Here is a 17,180-nt window from a genome sequence, read left to right on the forward strand (position 1 = left end):
TAAATCTGGAATCCAGAACTCTGGACTTCTAAATGAAGCCATAAAAAGTGAAATAAAAACATATACAACTTGTGACCAGAGATGCTTTTAGGCTGGCATAGTTGCAAATGTAATAAAAAAAAAAAAGAAAAACTTAATTGTAGATGCTAAAACAAGGCATCGCATATGGGTGATTATTAAGTGAAAGTCTTGTGGATGTTGGAGCTAGTCTGGCCTGTCCACATATGACATATAATCCAGTGGAGTAGTTTTACAAATAGAATTAGCATGACTCATTCATATCATTGGACTTATTCATTATGACTGAAGAGTTTTGTTTGTTTTTTTTCACAAACCCCCAAAATATGATGAATAAAAAGTGATTCATAATTCTAAATGCTGTCTTTGGATTCAGATGGATTGAGAAACAATAAAGAGTCTCAGAATCATTGTGAAAATACCCCAAACTCTTCTGTGGGTATAATTAGATCAGCACTGGCAACAAGCACTGGAAACATAAACAAAAAAAACCCCAAAAACCTCAGAACTGTCATGAGATTTTCATTGTGATTACACTTATATCCTGTGGTGTGACTGGTATTAGAGTGAAATACTGTCTTCTTTATGATGAAATCTTCAGGAGATTAGGTCTGAGAGGAAAAAAACCACTCACTTGGGGACAAATTCTGGATCACATCCTTGCAGCATAATTACAACACAGCCAGTCTAGTACACCAGGCTGGTCTGTGTCGACCTCAAATAAAACTGTCAAACTAGATCCAACACAAAATGGAAAATAATAACAAATGCAGGCAGATTAATGATTCGACACAAGAAGAATGGAACACAAAACAATAAAGTTATTCCATCTGTGAGGACTTTTTATTGTGCTTTATAAACATTTTCAACCTTTAACTTTTGTTTTTGTCCAATGTATATGAAGACTGTGACGGCTTTTACAGCTTCTCTTCACTGAATATTGTGTTTTATGCTGAAGAAACGCTCAGGACGGTCCGGATACTGCAGAGAAAAAAACAAAACAGGAATGAAAAAAGTTGTATTTTTATTGTTTTATTGTCTTTATTGCATTGAGTTGTAAAAGGTATAAAAGTGTAAGTGTACCATTTCCCATGTTTCATCAGTTCAATGGCATCATTGACCTGATTCAAGGCCATTTTGTGAGTGATGAACTCATCCAGCTTCACCTTCTTGTTCAGGTAGTCTTTAACCATCTCTGGTACGCCGTCTTTACTCTTAAAGCCTGAGTAACAAAGACCATTTATACATCATACAATAAGAGTGCAGGCTTTTATTCACAAGAGTACAGACTGAAGGGTCAAACATGCAGCTCTTTACAGGTGGAGGAATGTCAGGGCTAATGGACAGATGTCTCACCTCCGAACAAAGAGCCTTTCCATGTGCGTCCGGCAATCAGCTGAATGGGTCGAGCAGAAAAGTCATACATGTCGGTCCATCCAACGAGCACGCTGACCCCCCAGCCTTTTATGGTGGACTCCAAGGCACTGCGCTATGTGAGGATGAACAGAGATTTAATTTACTAGATAGGATGAGAAGATATGGATTAGACAGCCACTAACTGTGGAAAAAATATGAGTTATAAGAGTAAGTAACACAAAATCAAAATAAACAAGTGGTGCCAGGCACAACAAACCCCGCCCTTTGCACATATTGTAGCTTATTTTGGCATCGATCCAGCTGATGTCATCATGTCTATGCGTGTGCTGATGTCAGCATATCAGTGGCCTCTGTATATGTGACAAGTTTGAAGTAAATTGAAACAAAGTTGATGTTTTTATAGACATTTGAAATTTCACCCATTATAAGTAAATGGGAAAAAAAAGATTTTAAAAATTCATTTGAAAATTTGAACTTTGACCTACTTTTCCCTAAGTGTAATCACATCTATTCTGGGTCACTGGCAACCTATAAACCCAGTCTGGTATGAATTCAACCAACAGTTTTGCTGCTAGAGTGTTCACAACCAAACAAACAAAGAAATAAAGAAACAAACAAAGAAGCAAACTGAACCAAAAACGATACCCCTTGTCTCCCCTTTGGGGGCAGGTAGTAAAATATAAAGTGCTGCTAGGGATAATTCCTTTTGTGAGCTAACCCAGAGGTTACCCATGACCACCAGACTGTTGCAAAAAATGTAAGAAAATGACCTGTTTTAAATGGCTGAAATGCTGCTTTTGCTACTACTTCCTTTCTACTGCAGTGCATTACTGTGTTTCTGTGTAGGTTCTCTGTGTGCTTCTCCAAAATGTGCCAACTACTAATACACTGACTTTGGATAAATACCTCATACACCACTTCAAACTTTTCCAGATGAGACAACAGGCAGACTCAGAATGCTGTCACCGCTGTGTTTTCAGACTCATCTGCACCACTCTCTGACAAGATATCTTGTGTAAAATTATGTAAAATATTTCTTCTGTCCTGTCTCTGTCTGACCACTTGTATTATACGTAATCCTTTGAAATAGCTAGTTATGAAAATTTACAACAGGTACCCTTTAATAACTCTTCAGGTCAACTGCACCGTCTGTGCCCTCCCAGGACTCGGCTCAAGCCCATGGGTGACAGGGCTTTTGAGGCTGCTGCTCCCCATCTGTGGAATGTCCTCCCAGACCACCTCAGGGCTCCACAGACAGTGGACGATTTTTTTTAAAAAAAGGACTAAAAACCTTCCTTTTTGGAAAAACCTTTTCTGGTTGATTTTATCTGTTGTTTTTTCTTTTATTGTATTTTATTCCTTTGTATAGTGCACTTTGAGATTTGGTGTCAAATGTAAAGTGCATTACAAATAAAATATTATTATTATTATTATTATTATTATTATTATCTTCAATCATTCTTTTTGTGTAAATTTGCATGTGCCTCACCATGACTCCCACGTTGCCGACACATTCCAGAGAGTAGTCCACTCCCCCATTGGTCATCTCAGACAACACTTGGCTGATGGGTTTGTCGTGATCCTTGGGGTTCACAAATTCATTTGCTCCAAACACCTTGGCCTTCTCAAACTTGTCTGGATTAATGTCAACAGCAATAATCCTCTTGGCTCCTGCGTTCTTACAGCCCATGACGGCGGCCAAACCAACAGCTCCCAGGCCGAACACAGCGCATGTGGAGCCCTCCTCCACCTACAATGTGAAACACTGGTCAGTTGAAGCCTCTTTTGGATAAGCTGGACTGTCAACAATCAAACATGCTAACCTTGGCAGTGTTAACTGCTGCTCCATATCCTGTGCAGACGCCACAGCCGAGGAGACACACTTTATCCAGAGGAGCTGCAGGGTCGATCTTAGCCACAGCCATTTGGTTAACCACAGTGTACTCAGAGAAGGTGCTGGTTCCCATAAACTGCAGAATCTTCTTCCCTTTGCAGGTAAATCTGGTGTCTTTATCTGACATCACATCATGGCGGTCAGCAGCCCTGAAAAAAACAAACAAACAAACAAACATTACAGCGTTAAGTATCGTAGTATCACAAATGGACACACAAGCCAGTTTGATTGATTGTGGTTTAAAAGATGCCATAAACCAAAACTGCACTGGTCATATTTCATTCAGTTCACTTCAAAATTACCATCTATTTTACAGCTCAGTCTTTAAAAAAATATTTTTTTTCTGAAGTTTGACAAATAGCATCTGCAAGGAAAAACATTCCCCTCCCAAATGCCTAAGAAGAAAAAAGCAAACATCTAAATTGCACAGTGGTAAGAGCCTAAATCTGATTGGATCTTTTATCGTATCTTTGCACCATTTACTGCATGGAGCGAAGACGATAATACACCATTAAATGGGCCTACAATCTTATAAACAGACCCCGGAGGAATGAAAAAAAAATGAAGAGGAAGCAGATTTTCTGGAGGTGAACACTGGCTGAACTCACCATCCTTTCTCACACTGGTTGGTTTTGGGACTCTTGCAGAATCGACATTCTTTACACTGAGAGATGAACAGAGGAATCACCTTATCTCCTGAAAGAAAAACACAGTGTTTCCATGTGGCTGTGAGTTTATGATAATTCTCAAAATGTGGACTAATACACTTGAATAAATCTGTTTTCTGTAAAGGGTTAACATGTAGTATTTGGTTTTCCAAACTCTCAACAGCAGGGAGAAGTCACATATCAGAGCCCACTCATGGTGACATAACCAAAAACACTACGTTCTGACAGATGATATCAGTAAGACAGTGGTTGGTATATACAGGGTGGGGAAGCAAAATTTACAATATTTTGAGGCAGGGATTGAAAGACAGTGTATGACCAATTAGTTTATTGAAAGTCATGACAATTTATTTGCCACAAGAAAATTGACATAATAGAAAATGTTTTTATTCTATGTGTCCTCCTTCTTTCTCAATAACTGCCTTCACACGCTTCCTGAAACTTGCGCAAGTGTTCCTCAAATATTCGGGTGACAACTTCTCCCATTCTTCTTTAATAGTATCTTCCAGACTTTCTCGTAATAGTTTTGCTCATAGTCATTCTCTTCTTTCCATTCTAAACAGTCTTTATGGACACTCCAACTATTTTTGAAATCTCCTTTGGTGTGACGAGTGCATTCAGCAAATCACACACTCTTTGACGTTTGCTTTCCTGATTACTCATATGGGCAAAAGTTTCTGAAAAGGTATGGATAATAGTGTTAGGTATGATTATGACATCGATATATGTTTGGTTTCAAAACAATTGACGTAGTGCCTGCTGAGAAAAAACAACTAAATGTTCATTGTAAATTTTGCTTCCCCACCCTGTATACATAGGTGTCCAAAGTATTCCCATTCATTACTCAGGTAGAAGTACAGATACTAGGGTTTAAAAAGACTTCTGTAGAAGTGGAAGTATCAACTCAAGCTTTTTACTCAAGTAAAAGTGTAAAAGTACAGGTTTCAAAACTACTTAAAGTATAAAAGTAAAGGTAAGGGGAAAAAATGCCATTAGGACAAAAGCTTAGGCGGTGCCACAGGGGCCTATAGTGCACTACCCCACCTCCCCAAAAAACATTTTTCTGAAGGCCATAATGACTATAATGTTATATTAAAATGTTAATGTTGAAACATTTGGGATGCACTAGCCTACCTGTTTCAGCTGCTTATATGCCCATTGAAAAAGAACGCATTTTAGTCCAATGCAAATGTATTCAAAAAAAAAAAAAACACAAACCAATAGGGTGTTGGAATGGTATATGTTTATACTTCTCATCCAACCACAGTCAAATTCACTCTATCCGGATGGTGCAATTTACCTGGATGGTTTGTTTTTCTTTGAGCGATGACAAGCCAAAATGAAATAGGAGTAATGAGCTAATTTTTAAAATGTCGTGAGTAGAAAGTACAGAGAACTGTGTGAAAATGTAAGGAGTAGAAATAAAAAGTCAACTGAAAAATAATGACTCCACTAAAGTATAGATAACCAAAATTTGTACTTAAGTAAGGTAACAAAGTATTTGTACTTCATTACTTGACACCTCTGTATACACAGCATCATGAAGTTTTCTTCTTCATACAAAATCTTAGTTGGTCAAAATAACGCTGTGTTTTAGAATCCTCATATACTGTAAGAGCTGATAGTTTACATTATAGCTCTGTTAGCTTAGATCTGCTTTTAGACTGAAAACAGCTGCAGTAAAACCATGGATCACCTTCATTTTCTGTACAGTTTGTGTGGTCAGTAGCTGCACTGAACAAAGTCAGGACTGTCACAGTTCAGACCGAACCGTGGAGCAACAAACAGAGAACTTAGATTTAACAACATCACATAATAACTTCATAATCAAACTCAACTGTGTAGACAAAATGCTGCATTTTTTTTTTCATTTTCTTAGGCTCTTTAAGTTATTTCTTACCAGTTCTCATCCTTAACACTGGTAGTATGACTCACCACTTCCTCTAGTGCTCAAATATATTCACAATGACATTTTTTCTTAGCACTCTAATGATAATTTGAGGTTCATTTTTGATATTTAAAGTAAAAATACTGCATGTAGCTTTTTTACAGGTATGCAGAACTGAAATGGAACCAGTACAAAACCTGGTTGAAATTCAGTGACTCCAGGCCCGACGCTCTCTACGATACCAGCTCCCTCGTGGCCAAGGACTGCTGGGAAACCATCTTTGTGCATGCCCTCAAAAAGATGGTACAGGTCGGTGTGGCACACGCCTGTCGCCACAACCTACAACGGGGACAGAAACCATGTAGTCCAAACCTTTTCCATTTACGTAAATGCACAAATAGGTCAATTCTGTGGTGGTTTCTCACCTTGATCCGGACCTCATTGGCCTGTGGGGGCGCTACCTCAATCTCCTCCATCACCAGAGGTTTGTTGGGCTCCCAGGCTACTGCTGCCTTGCATTTGATCACCTAGAAGATGATGATACCACATAAAATTACACCATTTACCTATCACACACACTCAACCTGAATTTATAATGTCAAGGGCCTGCACTGTAAAAAAAATCCTGTTGTTTTTACGGAAAAAAACTGGCAGCTGTGGTTACCAGAGCAATACTGTAAAAAACACATCCATAAACATATTTGCAGAGTAACATGTAGATTTAACATTTTAAACCTGTAGATTTAACATTTTAAACCTGTAGATTTAACATTTTAAACCTGTAGATTTAACATTTTAAACCTATAGATTTAACATTTTAAACCTGTAGATTTAACATTTTAAACATGTAGATTTAACATTTTAAACCTGTAGATTTAACATTTTAAACCTATAGATTTAACATTTTAAACCTGTAGATTTAACATTTTAAACCTGTAGATTTAACATTTTAAACATGTAGATTTAACATTTTAAACCTGTAGATTTAACATTTTAAACCTGTAGATTTAACATTTTAAACCTGTAGATTTAACACTGGATTTAACTGGTAAATGGACTGCACTTATTTCACACATTTTCTACACCTTCATGGTGTCCAAAGCTGTTTTCAAAGCCACCAGGTCCAACTGGGACCAGTTTAGGGTTCAGTGTCTTCCATGGACACTTGGACATATGGACAGTCAGAGCCAGGATTCGAACCACCGACCCTTTGGTTATTGGACGAGCTGCTCTACCAGCTCTACCAACCCATTCATTTACAAATTTTAAATGTTACGTTGTTAAATGTTTACTTTATATATATATATATATATGTATATATATATATATATATATATATATATATATACAGGGTGGGGAAGCAAAATTTACAATGAACATTTAGTTGTTTTTTCTCAGCAGGCACTATGTCAATTGTTTTGAAACCAAACATATATTGATGTCATAATCATACCTAACACTATTATCCATACCTTTTCAGAAACTTTTGCCCATATGAGGAATCAGGAAAGCAAACGTCAAAGAGTGTGTGATTTGCTGAATGCACTCGTCACACCAAAGGAGATTTCAAAAATAGTTGGAGTGTCCATAAAGACTGTTTAGAATGGAAAGAAGAGAATGAGTATGAGCAAAACTATTACGAGAAAGTCTGGAAGATACTATTAAAGAAGAATGGGAGAAGTTGTCACCCGAATATTTGAGGAACACTTGCGCAAGTTTCAGGAAGCGTGTGAAGGCAGTTATTGAGAAAGAAGGAGGACACATAGAATAAAAACATTTTCTATTATGTCAATTTTCTTATGGCAAATAAATTCTCATGACTTTCAATAAACTAATTGGTCATACACTGTCTTTCAATCCCTGCCTCAAAATATTGTAAATTTTGCTTCCCCACCCTGTATATATATATATATATATATATATATATATATATATATATATATATATATATAAAAGCATATACGCCGTTATTTCAACATTATGGTCTTGCAATTTAAACGGCACCACATTGTTTTTCAATTTACGGTTTTATTTTCTAAGAACAATACAAATACATAATTTCTACATACACATCTGGTTTTGTTCACATACTCTTCCTGTAAAAACTACAGCTATATTTGATTCAATCGTGAACACAAAAATCTTTTCAAATAAACAACTTTGCATTGTATTGTCACTTAGTTTTTTTTATGTTGCAGTTTTACAACTTTTTGGTGTTAATTCTACAGTCATTTTTTACAGTGTGTATATGAACCTGACACAGGTCAAGATATTCCCATTATCATATTCAGAGTTCCATTAACCTGTAAAGCCTGAACCATTAAATCATTGACAGAAAATTCCAGTTCTTTGAAACTGGAGCCTTTATTGATCCTTCTTAACCTAAAACATTTTTTTTTCCAAATATCAATTTCCATGTATGAGTTTCAATTTTGTATCGTATTTGATACATCAGGTCTCAGTGCTGAAATAGAATTATTTTTGAACAAACAAAAGCATAATAGAACACAAACATTTCTAACAAATTGGTAATTTCTGCCTCCTCCCTCATTAATGACAGTCTTATAGTGTCACTGGAAAGGCCTCTGGTGAACGAATTCCTCCCCCTGGTGGATTATCTGTGTATTGCATGTATCTAATTGTACACATCAGGTTTTTTAAGATAAAAAAATATCACACTGTTCATGTAGAGGGCTTCAAAACTGATGTATCAAATATGATACGTTTGGTGTTATAGGGTTAAATCAGAAGTAGAAAACTTGACATTTTGTTGAACTCATTTTGCAGGTAGCCTTTATCCTCTCTGAGTAAAAGAAGAGGATGGTAAAGCAATAAAAAATAGAGTATAAAATGTTATGGTCATGTGTGCTGTAAGTTCAAAGCAAATACTCATCATACTTGACATTATCCTGAGAAATATATGAGCAGGGCGTTGGAGTGTGTTTAATGTCAACTGCTCCTGGAAAATACATTCACACAAAGAGCAACAGTTTAAAGTCCACACCAGGTCGGTTGGCAAACACAACACACAATGGTAACTGCATACGGCTCTAATAGAATCAGATTTGAAAAGTATTATGAAAACTAAATATATATTTTTCTTTCTAGGTAAAGGAATTAGTTTACCTTAGTTTTTTTTTTCACTGGTAGTGTTTTGTTCTACTGTGGAAGAACACTGATTTATTCACCTTGCACCATATCGTTCTTGGCTTACTAGCCGTTAACCGTTGCCAATATCAACTCTGTCTGAACGCTTAAAACTGTGTCTGCCAACAAACAAAAAGAGAGGTGGTGAATTATAACTTAGACGGGAAAGAAGGGAAAAAGGAGGCGTTGTATTTTAAGGGATTTCAACTTTTAAAGGAAGGAATTTGGTTTAATAACTGGAGAATATACATAAATAGCATATCCTTAGTTATATATAAATACTTCAGATACATGTTTTTTCATAGAATGTCTATGAAATGCCCTTTGCAGTGGAGTGTTTTCCTCTTTTTCTTTGTTTTTTTGTTTGTTTGTTTGTTTTTTAAGTAAAACTGTGCAACTCTTGTCCCCTACAGAGGACATAAATTCATTGCAGAGTCTCAGAAAGACATAAATAAAACATAGGTCACAGTCATATAAGAATCACTCATACAAAATGCATATATCATGCATATGTGTTTGTTTTTTTTTTTGCCTCTTGGTATTTGGATTCCTACACATTGAAAATAAAAAAAAACAAAACCTGACTTTTTTTTTTTTTTTTTTTTGCATAAACCTGCACAACACAGACACACATATCAGTACTTACGTGTTATATTATATACTAATCTTACCTTACCAGCAGTGGCCATTTTTGCAGCAAGGATGAGTGTCAAGGAGTGAAAGAGGATAGACAAAAGTGACGGACCAGAGAGCGGGGATGGGAGACTCAAGACTTGAGGTTTAAATACTGCACTGCTGAAAAAAAAGGAGTTGCGTAAACACTGTAATGGGCAGGGGCTTGGAGTTTTTTTTTTTTATATAGTATTCAGTGACTGCCATCAATAGCGCCAATAAAAAAGAAAAAAAAAAAAAAAGAAATCCATGCTGTCACAGAGAAGATATATTCAAACCTGGTTAACACATGGGAAAGCAGGTCGTAGAAGACATCCAGATGACACATGTAAATAGAAGACATGAGCTTTTGTGACTCTAACATGATGAAAAATATGAAACTGGGGAAGATTTAGTGACGTCCTCTTGTCCTCTTGATGTCATGATACCTTGAGTTATGGACTGTCCTGGGGTGTCTCATGTAAAATGAATTATTCTGTAAATAAATACAAAATACACTTGGATCTTCTATAAGTTACATGTGATGATAGTGTTTACTGGAAAGTTTGGAGTAGTAAAAATATTCATTCATTCATTTTCTGAACCTGCTTTTTCCTCACTAGGGTCGCTGGAGCCTTTCCCAGCTACTTATGGGCGAAGGCGGGGTACACCCTGGACATGTCACCAGTTCATCATGGGTACATGTAGAGACAAGTAATCACTGTCACATTCACACCTATGGGCAGTTTAGATTAACCAGTTAACCTATCAGTGCATGTGTTTGGATGGTGGGAGGAGCCAGAGTACCCAGAGAGAACCCACGCAGACACGGGGAGAACATGCAAACTCCACACAGAAAGATCCCACCCACATCAACTGGTGTTGGAATCAAACCCAGGACCTTCTTGTTGTGAGGCACAAGTGCTAACCACTGCACCACCGTGTATGTTAAATAAATAATAAATAATATATAAATAAATATGACACTGAGTGTTAAATATGGATTTATGTCCACTGTTTGTAAAAGGAGTTCACACATGAGCAAGAAAGAAACGAGTAGAATAAAATAGAATAGAATAGAATAGAATAGAATAGAATAGAACAATCACACAAATTATACTGAAAATATATATTGAAAAATCTGAAAACATACAAAAAATACAATATAATCAAAATCATTCAATTATTATCATTATTATTATTTTGATTTCATTACAACCTGCAATTATCATCAGAAGTAATGTGCTTTGTTGTGATATTTTGTTTTTTAAAAAACCTCATAATAATGTTGCATACAGTATGTACTGATTTGACTTTTTTTTTTTTAAATATTGGTACCTTTTCTCAGTTTGAGTTCAATAAAAGTGGGCCAGAATGTTTTGATGTGGGCAAATGTGGGTCCTGGTCTGAGCCCACATATTTCAGGACTCAACATGGGTCATAGAACTGGCAAATAGTACTGTAAATGTCATGAAAATAATCTAGATAGAATACGGATTTAGTTTTAACAGTGTTACTGTTGTGGCAGTTTCTCATTTTAGATGGAAAATAAAGTTTTACAAAGTTACCTTAAAGGCTATGACACTGTGTGGTCACATATGGTGCTGAAAAGATGAGTTTTACTAAATTAGTAAATATATACAGGGTGGGGAAGCAAAATTTACAATGCACATGTAGTTGTTTTTTTCTCAGCAGGCACTACGTCAATTGTTTTGAAACCAAACATATACTGATGTCATAATCATACCTAACACTATTATCCATACCTTTTCAGAAACTTTTGCCCATATGAGTAATCAGGAAAGCAAACGTCAAAGAGTGTGTGATTTGCTGAATGCACTCGTCACACTAAAGGAGATTTCAAAAATAGTTGGAGTGTCCATAAAGACTGTTTATAATGTAAAGAGGAGAATGACTATGAGCAAAACTATTACGAGAAAGTCTGGAAGATACTATTAAAGAAGAATAGGAGAAGCTGTCACCCGAATATTTGAGGAACACTTGCGCAAGTTTCAGGAAGCGTGTGAAGGCAGTTATTGAGAAAGAAGGAGGACACATAGAATAAAAACATTTTCTATGATGTAAATTTTCTTTTGGCAAATAAATTCTCATGACTTTCAATAAACTAATTGGTCATACACTGTCTTTCAATCCCTGCCTCAAAATATTGTAAATTTTGCTTCCCCACCCTGTATAAACATATTCATAAACATATTTCCACTCTGCACTTCATTAATATGTATGCACCTCCATCTTACTGAAAAATTACATTTTACTTTGCACATGGCAGTTCACTGTTGCACCTTACTGATACTTTTTGTCCAGATTCTCTACCAGTTCTTTTTCATTCTTCTAATTTATTATGTATAGTGTGTTTGCTCTTGAATTGTATTTTTATTCTTAAATTCTATTTTTACTGTTTGTCATGCTGCTGCAGATGCACTAGGATCTCCCAGTTTGGGATCAATAAAATCTATCTATCTATCTATCTATCTATCTATCTATCTATCTATCTATCTATCTATCTATCTATCTATCTATCTATCTATCTATCTATCTATCTATCTATCTATCTATCTATCTATCTATCTATCTATCTATCTATCTATCTATCTATCTATCTATCTATCCCATGAGCCTTTGCTGTACTTGGCGTTAAGTACTAATTGGGTGATTCTATGAAACTGGTCCCTAAAAACAGGACATGGAGGCTAGAAATTCAAACCAGATGTAGACTAATGTTATGAAGCAATGTGATGGAAATTTTTTATGAACCTGTTTTTTTATGGAGTTACAAAAATGTCCACTCAGCTGGACACCATGCGTTTCATTTTTGAAGAAAAGAAACATGTATTTAAAACGCAATATCAGAAAGTGATATACTGTGCGAAAACTATGAAATAATTTTTTTTAATGCAGCTAATCTGATGTTTTCTCACATTTTAGCATACTCTAATACTAGTTATAACTCACTTCACGGAGATAATATTAAAAAAATAACTTAATTAGTAGAAAAATGATTTACTCTCAAACATGTTACTGCAGATCAGGTTTATCTAGAACAGTAAAGTTACAGTAACTGTATGAATTACAGTGTATGGGATGATGCACATGCCTCCACTGTGTTGTTTGATATGGAACTAAAACAACAAAACCCATAAATATACAAGAGACCAGCTGTAGAATAACTGTCCACTGTAGTGACCACTATGCATGAAAGGGTTAATGACTGTATTTTAACAGGAAAACCGAGCTTTAATTGACTACGTATGTTCCGTTTAACCCATGGTGTGTCAAAAAAACAAACAAACACAAACCAAAGCAGCTTTTTGTTTCCATTGTTTTAATGAACTAGTGATATCAATGACATGAATAATCTGCTCATATGTTGCAAAAAAGTGCATTTTATAAGATCAAATGCATGGCGATTAACCACGTACTGTAGAGAACGCACCCACAAGATAAACATGGCTGTTTAAGATGAACAAATTTACCTTTACTTTCATCATTCTTTGTAAATCATTTGCTTCAAAAGGCACTGTATCAGAAATATTTATCTGATGTGGTAATTTGCACTAAACCGCTCGAATGATTGCATCCATTATCAGCGCACTCCCATACATTAGTGATTTCTATCCATCCCAGGTTGCACCATGTTTGACTGTAACAAGAGAAGGTTTGTACAAAACATTAGGGTTATCTTCCGAACTTGTATTTCATTTTACTTTCTGCATATTTATGTTCATCTCAAGTTCATACATCTTTGAAATGAACAAAAAAAATAAGTAGGTTTGATGCAAAACCTGCACTTCTGGTTTTGTGTTTTTCATTTATTGTATTTTGACATTAAAATACCTTCCCTCAGATTCATTTGATGACCTTTTCTGAGTATGTTATTTAATTAAAAAAAAAAAAAGACATTCTGTATTTATATGAGCAACATTGTATATTTAGCTTTTAGCTCATGGACAATCATCTGTAATTCTAAGATTTAAATGTTAAGACTTTTTCAACAGTTAGAAAACTAATCAGATTTCTATAAGACACACGTAAAACACAAACATTTCCCATTTTAGAGTAACAGATAAATAATGAGAAAGAAAAAAAAGGAAAGAGGTGATGACACGCACATCCAGTCACTAAAAAGTGTGCAGGATCCCAAAGAAACAGTGGATGAAAGAATCAGATAATTGTATGAATTTAAAGAAACTCGATCATTGCATTAATATGAATTTGTTTTGTTTTAGAGTGGCTTGATCGCTGTCTTTATGAGCTTGCATGAATTTGGAGTAATTAGATCATTGTGTTTGTATGCATTTGCATGAACTAACTGTATTAATGTTAGGAAATTTGATGATCATACTTGTATTTAAAGACATTTATCCTTATTTAAAAGTTACTGATGACATCAAATGATCTGCATCACCTGTCACATGATATTACAATTAGTATAAACAGCTGTGTGTGATGATCTGTCCCATGTGTGATGAAGGGCTGTGGTCCGAAACTTATGGTGAATAAAACATTTTGTTTGAGGAGCTCACAGGTTGTGCGGAGCTTATCTGAGTCTTTCATCCAAAGAAAAAAAGGCCCTTAACTACAGTTAGATGTGTTAAACTTTTTTTTTTTTTTTTTTGTTCTGGAATTAAGTGGATTTTTATGACGACATTCAAATGAGTCACATCGAGCAGAACAGTGTTTATCATCGAGCAGCTTCAATGACTTATACTGCACATGCATTAGTGTGAGTGGTTACTGTGCCTCCATGCAGGTGACAACGTATGCATGTAAGACTATTTTTATTTTTTTATTTTATTTTAAATTTTTTTTTGTTTTAATCTGTTTTTAAAGCTGCCTTCATTCGTTCAGGAGTGCTGTTGTCCCAAAGCTCAGGAACGCCAAGTCAAACTAAATCAAGATTTCCAAAGACACGTGTGTGTGTGTGTGCATGTGTGTGTAGAACAAGAGCGAGGTAAAAGTGCAGTAACAGACACATTAATACCTTTAACCATGCAAGCAAGCACACCCATCCACTCCCACTCGTACATGGATTTAAGATAAAACATCTGAGTCACAGTACATTTAAAGAGAAACAAGAAAGCACTGTTTTTGCTTTTTTTTTTTTTTTTTTCTACTCACAAGGCATTGAGACATTTTTGACATAAAACAACAGTATTTTCCTTTCAGTTGAGCAGATAAGAGCATCAGGATATAATTTGGTCTTGATCACATATTGGCCCCATTGGCACAATACCGGTGTAGTTAAATTACATTAAACTGAGCGGATATTGACCTTTCAGTAATAACAAAACAAAAACAAAACTCTAAACTTGACTGTGACTTTGACTTGTGATTTAATCAGTAACATACTAAACTGGACAAACGCACATTAAGCTGATCACAGTCCAGAGGTGGTGTAACATACATAAGATCAGTCAAATCCACATATAATGAACGTTTAGTGCTTAAAGTCACCGTTCAAGTTTCAACAGAAAATAGTTTCCATGATTCTTTATCTAAAAGTAGTCAATAAAATGTAACATTTTCAAGTTGGGGCCTGTCTTGTTATTGATAATCATGATTTCAGCATTGTTTTTTCAGTTTGTGTGTGTAGGTAACTGTCTATCCTTCATTATATTTTACAAATAATGATATGCTATCAATTAAATTCAGCTTACTTGGCTCCTCTTACAGTATCTATTTCTATTTTGGCACTGTTGTACTGACAGAAGTAGAGTTAGTTAAGGTAAAAAAACTAAAAACTGAAACCTGAGTACATGATATATATATATATATTTTTTTTGGCTTTAATATTCTTGGTGGGCAAACATTTAACCTGTTACCTCATCAATCCCATATTAACCCATAAAGACCCAGTGCTACCTTTGTGGTCGTTCCCAAATGATGTTTTCTCTGTATTTAACATTTCTTAAGTGATTTGTCACCATTTATTTCAAAATAATCCTCAGTATTTTACATTTTTTCCAGTGAAAATCAGGTATTTTCCAATATTTAATGTACTGATCATATAAAAGCTCAGATTAAAGTTGAGCTTTATTATATGAAAAACAGAGAAAACTGGCAAAAAAAAAAAGACCTTTTCAGTGAAATATATCATTAATTGATCATAAAACAAGTGTCTCCATCCATTATTATTTATCAAACTCAATGAGTGTTACTGGTGAATCAATGCTGTAGAACAGGGGTTTCAAACTCATTGCTTCCAGGGGCCACATTTAGCCCAGTTGGATCTCAAGTGGGCCAGACCAGTAAAGTAATAGCATCATGACCTATAAATAATGACAACTTTTTCTCTTTTAGTGCAATAAATAACATTAAATTACTTATTATATTATTTGATAACAAGCATAATATTGTTAAACTAGAAGCACTTGGAGACCGCAGACCTCTGCCAAGGCAGAGCAGTGCCCAGGATTTGGATGAAAATTTCAGGAAATGTTGATACTGGCACAAGGAACAAATGATTAAATTGAAAATGATTTTGCGCTGTCTTTTCTACAAAGTACTCGGAGAGTGCAGACCTCCGCCAAGGCAGATCAGTGGGCCCCTGTGGCCCCCCCCACCCCCGATAACCACCAAAATTTAATCATTTGTTCCTTGTGCCAGTATCAACATTTCCTGAAATTTTCATCCAAATCCGTCCATAACTTTTTGAGTTATCTTGCACACAGACAAGCAGACATACCAACGCCGACAAAAACAGAACCTCCTTGGCGAAGGTAAAAATTCTGAGTTTGGAACTAAAATAAGAACAGTTTCTCATTTGCCCAGGTCATTGTTCTTCTTGGTGGTTCTCTGAGGTTCAACTAAACTAGTTTCGCTTTAAAAGCGCAACAGTCATCCAGTTGAACCTAGAAAAATGGAGTTGTCAGTATTTGTAGGTTATTATGCTATTATTTTACTTTAGGGCATATTGGTCTGTATGTGGAGCCTGAACTAAAAGGAGTTCAACACCCTTGACACCCTTGATTGTTTATATGTAATTTTTGCACTTCACAAATTCATCCTGTGGGCCTGATTGGACCTTTCTGCGGGCTGGTTTTGGCCCCCAGGCCGCATGTTTGAGACCCCCGATGTAGAGGATGACGATGTTTCCACGTTTACTACGGAGCCTCTGAACGTCCAAATGGCTCATATCTGATGACCATGAAAAGATGACAAACTGTATTTTACACCAATTATTTACATGGGTTGATAGAATTAATGGATCAGCAGGTATTAAACAGTTTAGATCAGTAGATGGTTTTGGTCGCTGGTGGATGTTCGGGTCTTTATGGGTTAAGCAAAGAATTTTACATTTTGAGAAATCTAATCAGTCGCTTTCTTGGCAAAGTCCACATCATTCCCCTGGAGCTGGCAGGTGATTCACTTAAAGAACATAAAGAAAGGAAGTCGCTGATAGATGTTGTGCCTCATATGGTTTGGCAGACAGCTCAAGAACAAAAAGACATTTATGACTTGGCTAAGCTGAGCCAATCACTTTCCAGCTCCGGGGTCATATTTAGCATCCAGACTC

At 35.8% G+C, this 17,180-nt stretch overlaps 1 protein-coding gene across 1 annotated transcript; it reads right to left on the reverse strand.

Moving 5' to 3' along the window:
* Positions 1–839: 839 nt before the first annotated feature.
* Positions 840–9,794, reverse strand: LOC115413990 (alcohol dehydrogenase 1). Its single transcript, XM_030127150.1, has 9 exons — positions 9,664–9,794; positions 6,271–6,372; positions 6,043–6,184; positions 3,898–3,985; positions 3,219–3,438; positions 2,885–3,145; positions 1,375–1,507; positions 1,102–1,240; positions 840–999 (listed from the first exon to the last, which is right to left on the reverse strand). The coding sequence occupies exons 1-9, from the start codon at positions 9,679–9,681 to the stop codon at positions 966–968; spliced, it is 1,137 nt and encodes a 378-aa protein (XP_029983010.1). The 5' UTR covers positions 9,682–9,794; the 3' UTR covers positions 840–965.
* Positions 9,795–17,180: the final 7,386 nt, after the last annotated feature.

This window comes from Sphaeramia orbicularis, chromosome 22 (genome assembly GCF_902148855.1).
Source record: "Sphaeramia orbicularis chromosome 22, fSphaOr1.1, whole genome shotgun sequence".
NCBI classification, from domain to species: Eukaryota; Metazoa; Chordata; class Actinopteri; order Kurtiformes; family Apogonidae; genus Sphaeramia; species Sphaeramia orbicularis.